At 46.0% G+C, this 14,954-nt stretch overlaps 1 protein-coding gene across 3 annotated transcripts in view; it reads right to left on the reverse strand.

Moving 5' to 3' along the window:
• Positions 1 to 1,444: 1,444 nt before the first annotated feature.
• LOC115103639 (protein PTHB1) overlaps positions 1,445 to 14,954 on the reverse strand; it is a 207,677-nt gene continuing 194,167 nt past the window's right edge. For all 3 annotated transcript variants that reach the window (XM_029624498.2, XM_029624486.2, XM_065009244.1), the window contains one exon: positions 1,445 to 3,457. In XM_029624498.2, coding sequence (XP_029480358.1) covers positions 3,078 to 3,457 — 380 coding nt within the window. In that variant the 3' untranslated portion in view covers positions 1,445 to 3,077. The remainder of the gene's footprint in view (positions 3,458 to 14,954) is intronic.

The raw sequence follows: 14,954 nt of genomic DNA on the forward strand, positions 1-14,954 counted from the left end.
AGTACGTTTTGGATAAAAGCGTAAGCTAAATGGCATATATTATTATATTATAGAGCAGGGAGGGATGGGCAACATTGATGGAGTCGGGGGACACAAAAAAACGGAACTCGTCATGAGGGGCCGCAGCAGTTTAAAAGTACATTTTCTGCAATTCTGCACATTTTGCCATGGGGTGTAAAGAAAAGTTCAGTTTTAAAACAAGTTTGCTGCAATTCTACCCATTTTGCAATAGCTGGAGGCAAATCTTTGCCGTTTTTAATATTAGAACTGATGACCAACCAATTCAACCATGCTCACTGCATGTTTAGATAGCTGGCCACTAGACTAATTTACCAATCAATTTTTTGTTGTTGTTGACATGGGCTAATTGAGTGGCTGCTGATGCACAACCAAATTTCCAAGTTGCACCTTGTGTATTCTATTATTCAAAAAAAGTTTCTAAAAAAATGATAATAATATTTATATTTTATTTATTTTGGGGTGAAACTGGTCCACGGGCCTACAAAAGAGGGGAAGAGTTGTCCATCCCTGTTATAGTGTTGTGCTGTTGTGTGAATATGAATATGAATAAGTCGATTTGGATAAAAACATCTACTAAATGGTATATATTATTATATCAGATATTATAGAGTGTTGTGCTTTTGTGTCACTGTCCCTGCTTGAGTCAATATGTATGTAATCAGTGTGAAGGGAATTTCTTTATATTGTGTCTACTACTACATCTTATTGACATGGGGCAGACGTTGTGGAGACATTGCACAGACGTTAAGAGAGCCCTGGGAGTCAGCTGCCCAGGGTTAAGACTGCGGGCAGACGGTGGGTCTGGGTCCAGAGGGGAAGGGGTTAGACTCAGCTGTCGTGTCAAGACTGGAGCGCGACCTCCGTCCAGCACAGACCCACGCCAGCCTGGATCAGAAAGCAGCACCACGGTGGATCCTGGGATACCCTCGCTCCATCCAAACTTAAAACAAGCCTGAACTCTGACCTCTTTAGGGTGAGAGGTCGGGTACCCGCGGGCTACAGCTGTGCGAGCGGGCGACTCACAGGCGACTTCATTTGGGCACCGATCAGAGACGAAACACACACACACACATCTAGAAACACACCAGAACACTTGAATAGAACCGCAGACATAGAAAACACAATCATGCACAAAAACACCCATAGAGAAAGTAAGTGTCTCTTTAAGACAGGGGAGAGGAAAAACAGAGGCATTTATCAAAGAGCATCGTGGGAGCTGTAGATTTAGTCTGGGGCTGGGACCTACTACACTCAATACTTTCCATCGTTTTACAAGCTTGTCACAGGGAAGTAGGGATAACAGTTCATCTCCTCTCAGATACACATTAGCGTTGCATACTGTTCTGATGCACATACATCAGATATACATTCTCTCCTAAGCCTCTCACAAGACAGCTTCTTTAATGAAAATGACACCAACCCATTTGTTTCTAAAAGTCTAATCCAAAGGGCTTTTTATTACATTCTCTCAAAACTGTGCGGCACTGTTCGTTTTTCACAGTGGGGCTTGTAACAATGTTTGGTCCTAGTTCAATCATTTTTTGCACGTGAACTTGTCCTGTACAACATTCATGTTGTGAAACACAGAGCGCCACAAAGCGTTTAGTCAAAGACACAAGTTATTGAGGAGAATAAAAAAAAAAGTGAACCCACTGACGTCAAACAGACACAACACAGACCTGAGAGGAGAGTCCGCCGGAGTCCATCCCCATCTTCTTCCACAACGTGATTATAACGCAACATCTACAAACCACCCGGGCCAAATGAAACAGTCAGTCTCACAGTTACTCAATCTCAAATTGACCGTGTGCCGAGCTCAAGAAAATTAGCACAGACCTTTTACACAACAGTAAGGAAAAAAACAAACCTAAAGCCACTGGCCAAGGACAAAGTCATTTTAACAGTGACCATTCCTATATACTCTAACATACACACTGTCCCTCATTCTCAGTAAGCAAGGAGTGAAAAGAGACTTAAAGGGAGAGAGAAAGACATACATACGGAGGGAGATTAAGAAGATACAAACATTAAACAATAGTTTCATAGCACTAACTTGAATCACCCTGCTTTGTCTATAAAAACAGGCATAGAACAGGTGCCTGGTGCATCAGACTAGCTGATTACCGTACAAAACCTTTGCTATAATACATTCATTAAGCTGAGTTAGGAAACGATACACATCTAAATTCATCAAGACACGTACAGACAACACACACATACAGGACGTACAGGTACAGTACAATACAAAGAGCTGTTTGTCATTGGTCAGGCTGGCACAGCGATCCTCTAGCAGAAGGTGGTCTGGCTGGCTGGAAACACTGTACCGCTTGCAGGGCTGTGTGTTGCAGAATACGAGCAGGTGCTAGCTAGTGTTTTTACATGTATGGTTGTGCATCTTTGTATTCTTGTGTTTGTGTGCATGTGTTTGTGGATTCAGGTGTGTGTGATTGAGTATGTTCCTGCAAGTCCTCACAAACGATCATGAGGGCTGCTTGAATCCCCCCCCCCCCCCAGCTTTTAATTTCTCTGCTATTGTCTCAGTTTGATGGTTTTCCTGCTTCTGTGTGCTGAAAGCTGCTGATGGGGGGGTGAAAGTGACCTCGTTTTACCCGAGGGGACATACGGAGGGATGGACGGAACGCGGGGGTTATTCTTAGCCTGAGGCGGGGGTGGCTTTGGCAAGGCATGGTGCCACACGAGGGGGCGAGAGGGTGGGGCAGATGTCAGAGTGCCCGCGTGTAGGCGGGGTGGTTAGGGCTTACCGACGCACAGGGCTGTGGGTTCCACTGCGAGACGCTGCCACTGGAAGGAAGGGAGGGGAAGGGCTTTGATGTCGCACGTCCAACTCCTAGACTGTTCTACTGGAGTTTCTGACTGGGCCTCATCTTCTGCACCACACCTTCATCCAACACAGACACCAGAAGTCCTGACTATGGACCAGCATCCGCCCTGATAGAAGTGTGTTTGTCAATGAATATGAGTGTATATGTGAGACTGTGTGTGTGTGTGTGTGGGTGTGTGTGTGTGTAACTGAATGTATTTATTGCATGAAATTATCAGCCCTCTCCAGCAGCAGCATCTGGCTCTTTCTTTTTCTCCTTGACCTTCACAGATGACTTTCTTGACACTTTCTCTTTCCCAGGCTCCTTCAAAGACTCTTTGCTGGTGTCCTTAGAAGACTCCTTTCCAGATTCCTTGGAGGACTCCTTCTTTTCCTTGGAGGACTCCTTCTTTTCCTTGGACTCTTTCAAAGACTCCTTTTTTGACTCTTTCCCAGGGTCCTTGGGCTCTTTAGGCTCCTTGGTCGACTCCTTCTTTTCCTTAGAGGGGTCCTTCTTTTCTTTCTTCACTTCTTTCACAGGCTCTTCTGCAGTCTCTTCCACTGTCTCCTTGACTGCTCCCTCAGCAGACACTTTCTTGTCCTTGGAATCTTTATCTGAAAAGGGCCAGACAGAGAGATAGGAGTGATTAACACGTTATTATGAACATAACTCCCACACGTCATTAACTTGGGATTCATCTGTGATGGCGGATAGACAGTCCCTTCTCTCCATCTCTGATGCCTGATTTAGAGATGTTCTGTCATTTAGTGGTGACCAATAGGCCGAGGGGAATCTGAGCCAAATGCTCTCCTGTGGTGTTAGCTATGGATAACACTGTTCATAATATAGGTTAAGATTGAATTGTTAGACACTACTGCACTGTTGAAGCTAGATACACAAGTATTTCGCTACACCTGCAATAACATCTGCTAAATATGTGCATGTGACCAATACAATTTGATTTGATTAGCATTGTGCTAATCAAATCAAATTGGCATCGCGCCGACAGAAACAAAGATCTCTCTGATGAGAAGAAGCGCGGGGGTGTATGCCTTATGATTAACGAGTCGTGGTGTGATCATAACAACATACAGGAACTCAAGTCCTTCTGTTCACCTGACCTAGAATTCCTTACAATCAAATGCCGACCGCATTATCAACCAAGAGAATTCTCTTCGATTATAATCACAGTCGTGAACATCCACCCCAAACAGACACCTCGACGGCCCTGAAAGAACTTCATTGGACTCTATGTAAACTGGAAACCACATATCCTGAGGCTGCATTTATTGTAGCTGGGGATTTTAACAAGGCTAATCTGAAAACAAGGCTCCCTACATTTTATCAGCATATCGATTGGGCGACCAGGGCTGGCAGCATTCTGGATCATTGTTACTCTAACTTCCACGACACATACAAAGCCCTCCCCCGCCCTCCTTTCGGCAAATCTGACCACGACTCCATAAAGTTGCTTCCAGCCTATAGACAGAAACTAAAACAGGAAACGCCCGTGCTCAGGTCTGTTCAACGCTGGTCCGAACAATCTGATTCCACGCTTCAAGATTGCTTCGATCACGCGGACTGGGATATGTTCCGGATAGAGTCGAACAACAACATTGATGTATACGCTGATTCGGTGAGCGAGTTTATTAGCAAGTGCATCGGTGATGTTGTACCAACAGCGACTATTAAAACCTTCCCCAACCAGAAACCGTGGATTGATGGCAGCATTCACTCAAAACTGAAAGCGCAAACCACTGCTTTTAATCAGGGCAAGGCGACCGGACATATGACCGAATACAAACAGTGTAGCTATTCCCTCCGCAAGGCAATCAAACAAGCTAAGCGTCAGAATAGAGACAAAGTAGAGTCGCAATTCAACGGCTCAGACACGAGAGGAATGTGGCAGGGTCTACAGTCAATCACGGACTACAAAAAGAAAACCAGGCCCGTCGCGGACCCCGATGCCTTGCTCCCAGACAAACTAAACAACTTCTTTGCTCGCTTTGAGGACAATACATTGCCACCGACACGGCCCGATACCAAAACCCGCAGACTCTCCTTCACCGCAGCCAACATGAGTAAAACATTTAAACGTGTTAACCCTCTCAAGGCTGCTGGCCCAGACGGCATCCCCAGCCGCGTCCTCAGAGCATGAGCAGACCAGCTGGCTGGTGTGTTTACAGACATATTCAATCAATCCCTATCCCAGTCGGCTGTTCCCACATGCTTCAAGAGGGCCACCATTGTTCCTGTTCCCAAGAAAGCTAAGGCAACTGAGCTAAACGACTACCGCCCCGTAGCACTCACTTTCGTCATAATCATGAAGTGCTTTGAGAGACTAGTCAAGGATCATATCACCTCCACCCTACCTGACACCCTACACCCACTCCAATTTGCTTAATGCCCCAATAGGTCCACAGACGACGCAATCACACTGCACACTGCCCTAACCCATCTGGACAAGAGGAATACCTATGTAAGAATGCTGTTCATTGACTACAGCTCAGCATTTAACAACATAGTGCCCTCCAAACTTGTCATTAAGCTTGAGACCCTGGGTCTCGACCCCGCCCTGTGCAACTGGGTCCTGGACTTTCTGACGGGCCGCCCCCAGGTGGTGAGGTTAGGAAACAACATCTCCAATCCACCTCTCGGAGTGTGGTGTCAGGAAAACATACTCACACTCAACGTCAACAAAACAAAGGAGATGATCGAGGACTTCAGGAAACAGCAGAGGGAGCACCCCCCTATTCACATCGACGGGACAGTAGTGGAGAAGGTGGAAAGTTTTAAATTCCTCGGCGTACACATCACGGACAAACTGAAATGGTCCACCCACATAGACAGCGTGGTGAAGAAGGAGCAGCAGCGCCTCTTCAACCTCAGGAGGCTGAAGAAATTTGGCTTGTCCCTGAAAACACTCACAAACTTTTACAGGTGCACAATTGAGAGCATCCTGTCGGGCTGTATCACCGCCTGGTACGACAACTGCTCCACCCATAACCGTAAGGCTCTCCAGAGGGTAGTGAGGTCTGCACAACGCATCACCGGGGGCGAACTACCTGCCCTCCAGGACACCTACACCACCTGATGTTACAGGAATGCCAAAAAGATAATCAAGGACAACAACCAACCGAGCCACTACCTGTTCACCCCGTTATCATCCAGAAGGCGAGGTCAGTACAGGTGCATCAAAGCTGGGACCGAGAGACTGAAAAACAGCTTCTATCTCAAGGCCATCAGACTCTTAAACAGCCATCACTAACATTGAGTGGCTGCTGCCAAAATACTGACTCAAATCTCTAGCCACTTTAAAAATAAAAAATTGGATGTAATAAATGTATCACTAGCCACTTTATACAATGCCACTCTATATACTGTTTACACACCCTACATTACTCATCTCATATGTATATACTATACTCTATACCATCTACGGCATCCTGCCTATGCCGTTCGGCCATCGCTCATCCATATATTTATATGTAGATATTCTTATTCATTCCTTTACAGGTAGTTGTTGTGAAATTGTTAGATTACTTGTTAGATATTACTGCACGGTCGGAACTAGAAGCACAAGCATTTCGCTACACTCGCATTAACATCTGCTAACCATGTGTATGTGACAAATACAATCTGATTTGATTTGAGTTGTCAGTCCGCTCAAGTTAGCAATGTAAGATGTCAAGGTGATCCTAGATTTGCATTGTGCCGATGCTGTGGTTAGCATACTGTTACACAATGCTATTATGTACAGTGCAGCAGAGAGGACTGTGACCCTCGGTACAATTAAGTTCAGACGGCTTGCAAACCCTCCCATAGACAAATTGTATTACAACGGCACCTGTCGCATCACCCCCCGCCTCCACATTGGATTGGCTCTTTGATAAGATAATTGTCTCCCAACAATGAGACATCCTTATCTCCATGAGAAAGGAGAGTGCTGTGTGTGTAGGGGGGCTGTGGTGAGTTCTCTAAAAGACTGTGTGTGTTTAGAGACTCCGGAGAGGGACTCCAATCAGCTGGGTAATCGTCTAGGGCTTACAAAGTCCTGGCTGAAGTGTGTGTGTACTGGCTTTTTGTGTGCATGGCTCCGTCTGAAAGGTTCAGTGTGTATCGTGTGGGAGGTGAGTTCCAGTGTGTAGGCCAGGGTGCTGTATCTGATGTGCACAGTCATGTGCAGTGTGTGACCTACACGATCCAGTGTGTAGAGCGCCATTGTTGCTAGAGCACAGTGTATCAGGGCTGAGTGTGTATCAAGGCTGTGTGTGTTAGTTGAGGGGCCTTATAAACTGGCCTGTTTTTCCGCCTGCGGCCTCCGGCTCTTTTGTCTAGCCTTCCTAAATGATCCCCACAGGCAAGCCAGTGTAAAAATAACCAAATAAACCAAAATCAACCACCAAAAAAAGACAGAACTGGTTAAGACTCAACAGAAAAGCCTGTGTGAAGCAGCAGCAACGTGCCAGTAGAAGTGGGCCAGTTAAACAGGGAGCAGTGTCTTATTGTCCTGACTGAGAGCTGGGTTTCCATTTGGGTAACACGGAGGAGAACCGGGCACCACGCGTACTCCCTCAGATCTTTCCCAATCACACATAAAAGAGGATGGCTGTAGTGACCTGCCCCGAGGAAAAGCTGAACTCTCTCATTCATATATAAACACAAATGCACGCAGACACAGCAGAATATACAGTTTAGGTTGATATGTATGTATTGATTATTCAAATATTCTGTGTGTGTGGGTGTTTGAGTACATACATAAAAGTCTATGTGTCTATGTCTCTATAGATGGAGTGTGTGTGTAGCAATGGTTAATCCTGTGCTGTGCGGTAGCGACAGGGCTAATCCAGGCTGGACACTGTCTGTCTGTCACTACTCTGATTGGGAGACTCAGGTATATATATATATATATAAATAAGAGAGAGAGAGAGAGAGAGAGAGAGAAGAGAGAAGCCACTCCTCAGCAGCTGAAAAGACACGAAAAAGTAGAGACACCAGTGGGACTGACACATCAGATCTCTGTGTGTGTGTGTATTGATAGGAGTTAGAAAGTGCGCGTGTGTGTGCTCATGCTTGAAAGAATGGGATAGTATGGGAGTGTGTTAGATAGGGAGAGAATTGTTTGTCGGTGAGAGAGAAAGAGAGAAAGAAAGGAGAGAGAGAACTAGCCAAAGTAAAATGCATACAGTCACAAAAATCTTCCTGACAAACACCACCCCCTTTGTCAGAATCAAGCATTGATTGACAGTCAGGTTTCCTTCTACAATCAGTCCCATTGTGACAGACCCAAGTCCAAACCACATCAACACTTCAGTTGCTGCTGCTACTCCCCAGACAGAAATACATGGGCGATCACATAGCAGTAAAAGAGCTGTCAGACATTTTTCATCCAGACAACCAGAACCCTTTTGGGTTAACAGGGCCATTTTATCAGGACTTGATAAACATTTCCATCGTAAAAGATGGGGTTAAAGCATAAGAGAGTCAGGTCCTCTCCTAGTTTTATTTGATCAACAAAGTAACTAAGTGGAACCTTCTAGACTAAATAGAGCATCAGTTTTACCGTGGGCCTCTCTGCAGAGGCCTGAGGTAGAGTATCTCATGATAATCTCTAGACCACACTATCTACCTAGGGAGTTGATCTGTATTTTTCGTAGCTGTCTACATACCACAACAGACTGAGGCCGGCACTAAGACCGCACTCAATGAGCTGTATTCCGCCATAAGCAAACAGGAAACCGCTCACCCAGAGGCGGCGCTCATAGTGGCCGGGGACTTTAATGCAAGGAAACTTAAATCAGTTTTACCAAATTTTTATCAGCATGTTAAATATGCAACCAGAGGAAAAAAAACTCTGGACCACCTTTACTCCACACACAGAGACACATACAAAGCTCTCCCTCGCCCTCCACTTGGCAAATCTAACCATAATTCTATCCTCCTGATTCCTACTTTCAAGCAAAAAGGAAAGCAGGAAGCACCGTTGACTAGATCAATAAAAAATTTGTCAGATGAAGCAGATGCTAAGCTACAGGACTGTTTTGCTAGCACAGACTGGAATATGTTCCGGGATTCCTCCGATGGCATTGAGGAGTACACAACATCAGTCATTGGCTTCATCAATGAAGTGCATCAATGATGTCGTCCCCACAGTGACTGTACGTACATACTCCAACCAGAAGCCATGGATTACAGGCAACATTCACACTGAGCTAAAGGGTAGAGCTGCAGCTTTCAAGGAGCGGAACTCTAACCCGGAAGCTTATAAGAAATCCTGCTATGCCCTCCGACAGACCATCAAACAGGAAAAGCATTAATACAGGACTAAAATCGAATCGCACTATACCGGCTCAGACTACAAAGGGAAGCACAGCCGAGAGCTGCCCAGTGACACGAGCTTACCAGACGAGCTAAACTCTTCTATGCTCGCTTCGAGGCAAATAACACTGAAATATGTATGAGAGCACGAGCTGTTACGGAAGACTGTGTGATCACACTCTCCGCAGCCAATGTGAGTAAGACCTTTAAGCAGGTCAACATTCACAAGGCCACAGGGCCAGACAGATTACCGTGTACTGAGAGTGTCTTCACTGACATTTTCAACCTCTCCCTGTCCGAGTCTGTAATACCAACATGTTTTAAGCAGACCACCATAGTCCCTGTGCTCAAGAACACTAAGGTAACTTGCTGACCCATAGCACTCACGTCTGTAGCCATGAAGTTCTTTGAAAGGCAGGTCATGGCTCACATCAACACCATTATCCCAGAAACCTTAGACCCACTCCAATTTGCATACCGCCCTAACAGATCCATAGATGATCCAATCTCTATTGCACTCCACACTGCCCTTTCTCACCTGGACAAAAGGAACACCTACAGTTGAAGTTGGAAGTTTACATACACCTTAACCAAATACATTTAAACTCAGTTTTTCACAATTCCTGACATTTAATCCAAGTAAAAATTCTGTGTCATAGGTCAGTTAGGATCACCACTTTATTTTAAGAATGTGAAATGTCAGAATAATAGTAGAGAGAATGATTTATTTCAGCTTTTATTTCTTTCATCACATTTCCAGTGGGTCAGTATTTGGTAGCATTGCCTTTAAATTGTTTAACTTGGGTCAAACGTTTCAGGTAGCCTTCCACAAGCTTCCCACAATAAGTTGGGTGAATTTTGACCCATTCCTCCTAGCAGAGCTGGTGTAACTGAGTCAGGTTTGTAGGCCTCCTTGCTCGCACACGCTTTTTTGGTTCTGCCCACAGATTTTCTATGGGATTGAGGTCAGGGCTTTGTGATGGTCACTCCAATACCTTGACTTTGTTGTCCTTAAGCCATTTTGCCACAACTTTGGAAGTATGCTCGGGGTCATTGTCCATTTGGAAGACCCATTTGCGACCAAGCTTTAACTTCCTGACTGATGTCTTGAGATGTTGCTTCAATATATCCACACAATTGTCCTCCCTCATGATGCCATCTATTTTGTGAAGTGTACCAGTCCTCCCTGCAGCAAAGCACCCCCACAACATGATGCTGCCACCCTCGTGCATCAAGGTTGGGATGGTGTTCTTCGGCTTGCAAGCCTCCCCCTTTTCCCTCCAAACATAACGATGGTCATTATGGCCAAACAGTTCTATTTTTGTTTCATCAGACCAGAGGACATTTCTCCAAAAAGTACGATCTTTGTCCCCATGTGCAATTGCAAACCGTAGTCTGGCTTTTTTATGGAGGTTTTGGAGCAGTGGCTTGTTCCTTGCTGAGCAGCCTTTCAGGTTATGTCGATATAGGACTAATTTTACTGTGGATATAGATACTTTTGTACCTGTTTCCTCCAGCATCTTCACAAGGTCCTTTGCTGTTGTTCTGATTGATTTGCACTTTTTGCACTAAAGTACGTTCATCTCTAGGAGACAGAACGTGTCTCCTTCCTGAGAGGTATGATGGCTGCGTGGTCCCATGGTGTTTATACTTGCGTGCTATTGTTTCTACAGATGAACGTGGTACCTTCAGGCGTTTGGAAATTGCTCCCAAGGATGAACCAGACTTGTGGAGGTCTACCATTTTTTCTCAGGTCTTGGCTGATTACTTTTGATTTTCCCATGTTCTCAAGCAAAAGAGGCACTGAGATTGAAGGTAGACCTTGAAATACATCCACAGGTCACCTCCAATTGACTCAAATTATGTCAATTAGCCTAACAGAAGCTTCTAAAGCTATGACATCATTTTGTGGAATTCTCCAAGCTGTTTAAAGGCACAGTCAACTTAGTGTATGTAAAATTCTGACCTACTGGAATTATGATACAGTGAATTATAAGTGAAATAATCTGTCTGTAAACAATTGTTGGAAAAATGACTTGTGTCATGCACAAAGTAGATGCCCTAACCGACTTGCCAAAACTATAGTTTTTAACAAGAAATTTGTGGAGTGGCTGAAAAAACAGTTTTAAATGACTCCAACCTAAGTGTATGTAAACTTCCGGCTTCAACTTTACGTGAGAATGCTATTCATTGACTACATCTCAGTGTTCAACATCAATAAGCTAAGGACCCTGGGACTAAACACCTCCTTCTGCAACTGGATCCTGGACTTCCCGACGGCCCACCCACAGGTGGTAAGGGTAGGTAACAAAACATCCGCCACGCTGATCCTCAACACAGGGGCCCCTCAGGGGTGCGTGCTCAGTCCCCTCCTGTACTCCTTTTTCACTCATGACTGCACGGGCAGGCACGACCTCAACACCATCATAAAGTTTGCCGATGACAACAGTGGAAGGCCCGATCACCGAAAACGGCAAGACAGCCTATAGGGAGGAGATCAGAGACCTTGCTGTGTGATGCCAGGACAACAACCTCTCCCTCAGCGTGATCAAGACAAAGGAGATGATTGTGGACTACAGGAAAAAGAGGACTGAGTGCGCCTCCATTCTCATCAATAGGGCTGTAGTGGAGCAGGTTGAGAGCTTCAAGTTCCTTGGTGTCCACATCACCAACAAACTAACATGGTCCAAGCACACCAAGACAGTCGTGAAGAGGGCACGACAAAACATATTCCCCCTCAGGAGACTGAAAATGTTTGGCATGGGTCCTCAGATCCTCAAAAGGCTCTACAGCTGCACCATCGAGAGCATCCTGAGTGGTTGCATTACTGCCTGGTATGGCAACTGCTCGGCCTCTGAACTCAAGGCACTACAGAGGGTAGTGCTTACGGCCCAGTACATCACTGGGGCAAAGCTTCCTGCCATCCAGGACCTCTATACCAGGCGGTGTCAGAGGAAGGCCCTAAAAAATTGTCAAAGACTCCAGCCACCCTAGTCATAGACTGTTCTCTCTGCTACTGCACGGTAAGCGGTACCGGAGTGCAAAGTCTAGGTCCAAGAGGCTTCTAAACAGCTTCTACGCCCAAGCCATAAGACTCCTGAACATCTAATAAAATGGCTACCCAGACTATTTGTATTGCCTCCCCTTTACACCGATGCTACTCTAGGTTGTTATCATCACTTTAATAACTCTACCTACATGTACATATTACCTCAATTACCTCGACTAACCGGTGCCCCCGCACATTGACTCTGTACTGGTACATATACTACCGGTATATAGTCTCGCTATTGTTATTTTACTGCTGCTCTTTAATGACTTGTTACTTTTATTTGTTAGCCTTATTCATATATATATATTTTTTTACATATATATTTGTTTATATTCTTTTTGAATCATTATATATATATATACATATATATATACTGTCAGTTAGGGGTAAGTAAGCATTTCACTATATTCTATTCGGTGCATGTGATTTATTTTATTTTGATTTGACATGTGTACCGTATTGGTGAGTATGTGTGTGTTCATGATAGTGTGTATTGATATGTAACGTGTGGATTCATGATAGTGTGTATTGATATGTACGGTGTGGGTTCATGATAGTGTGTATTGATATGTACGGTGTGGGTTCATGATAGTGTGTATTGATATGTACGGTGTGGGTTCATGATAGTGTGTATTGATATGTACGGTGTGGGTTCATGATAGTGTGTATTGATATGTACGGTGTGGGTTCATGATAGTGTGTATTGATATGTACGGTGTGGGTTCATGATAGTGTGTATTGATATGTACGGTGTGGGTTCATGATAGTGTGTATTGATATGTATGGTGTGGGTTCAAAGACGTTTGACTGCAACACTGTACACTCCCGTCAGCAACACAAAAACAGTCAAACAAATGTCAACAAGTAGATAACATTTCCCCAGAGGAGAATGGTCCTATCGCCTTCTCTTCAAAGCAGAGGTTTTCCGCTCCGCTTCCCCTCTAAGAGAAAAGAGCGGGTGCTCTTTAGAGCTTCAGGGGGCTATAGTCAAAATACACACAGGCCTCACAGAGCGCCTGCATTCCCCTGTGTCCCCTGCTCTGTGATGTGACGTGCGTGTGTGATGTGTGTGTGAGCATGGTCCAGACTAAACGGCCACAACAGCATTGTATGTTAATCTAAAAACAAAACGTAGAGGCTGGCAACGTGGGAATGGAGGGTTGAGAGAGGAGAGGAGGGGACAGAGAGAGGAGAGGGGAGGAGAGGACAGAGAGAGGAGAGGAGGGGACAGAGAGCAGAGAAGAGGAGGGGACAGAGAGGAGAGAAGAGGAGGGGACAGAGAGAGGAGAGGACAGAGATAGGAGAGAAGAGGAGGGGACAGAGAGAGGAGAGGGAAGGAGAGGACAGAGAGAGGAGGGGACAGAGAGAGGAGAGGAGGGGACAGAGAGAGGAGAGGAGGGGACAGAGAGAGGAGATGAGGGGACAGAGAGAGGAGAGGGGAGGAGGGGACAGAGAGAGGAGAGGGCAGGAGAGGAGAGGACAGAGATAGGAGAGAAGAGGAGGGGACAGAGAGAGGAGAGCAGGAGACAGAGAGAGGAGAGCAGGAGACAGAGAGAGGAGAGGAGGGGACAGAGAGAGAAGAGGAGGGGACAGTATACAAGCTAGGTCATTGTCGGTGGAACAGGAGACTTGGGTTGCACCACATATACAGACAAACACATATTCAGGTGTCAGAGACCAGTTACCTTTCTAGCTCCTCTATGCTCTCTTTAAGCAAGCACGCACACACACGCCACACACACAAGCTGTATGAGGGGTGGGTGGAGGTTGGGGTTATGTTCACGCGGCTGTGTAAACACTGGGCTGTAATCCCAGAAGTCTTGGTGTCTAAGTCAGTAACCCCTCTGGTAAACCACTGCATGATCAAGCAAATTACACTCCCAATAGGAGGGGGGATTCCAGTCCCATCCAACTCACAGGCAGTGCTGGGGCCACTGGAACCACAGAGAAAAGGCTCTTAGTGGGAGACACCAGTGTTGGGACAGCTGCTAATGAAATGGCTACTGACTGTGTGTGTGTGTGTGTGTCTCTGTCTGTCCAAGGGAAAAGTTAATGTGTGATAAATGATATGTCTTTGTTAGAGTGCTTATGTATGTGTGTGTGTGTGGGTGTGTGTGTGTGAGGGAGAGAGAAAGTGTGTGTGTATATCTATGCGTTCCCTCCCCTGGCCTGTCTGTCTCTCAGCAGCAGGTCTAGTTAATAAAGCAGTCTTTCCTCCTGAGGAGAGGTCAGGAGAGGAGAGAGAGAAGAGAGAAGAGCAGGGGACAAAGAGAGGTAGAGTCAGGGGACAGGGGAGCAGGGGACAGAGAGAGCAGGGGACAGAGAGAGGAGAGGACAGAGAGAGGACAGGAGAGGAGAGCAGGGGACAGAGAGAGGAGAGAAGAGGAGGGGACAGAGAGAGGAGAGGTCAGGAGAGGAGAGAGAGAAGAGAGAAGAGCAGGGGACAAAGAGAGGTAGAGTCAGGGGACAGGAGAGCAGGGGACAGAGAGAGGAGAGAAGAGGAGGGGACAGAGAGAGGAGAGGTCAGGAGAGGAGAGAGAGAAGAGCAGGGGACAGAGAGAGGAGGGGACAGAGAGAGGAGGGGACAGAGAGAGGAGAGGTCAGGAGAGGAGAGAGAGAAGAGCAGGGGACAGAGAGAGGAGGGGACAGAGAGAGGAGAGGGCAGGAGAGGAGATGACAGAGAGAGGAGAGAAGAGAAGGGGACAGAGAAGGGAGAGGAGAGGACAGAGAAAGGAGAGAAG

This window comes from Oncorhynchus nerka, linkage group LG3 (assembly GCF_034236695.1).
Source record: "Oncorhynchus nerka isolate Pitt River linkage group LG3, Oner_Uvic_2.0, whole genome shotgun sequence".
NCBI lineage: Eukaryota > Metazoa > Chordata > Actinopteri > Salmoniformes > Salmonidae > Oncorhynchus > Oncorhynchus nerka.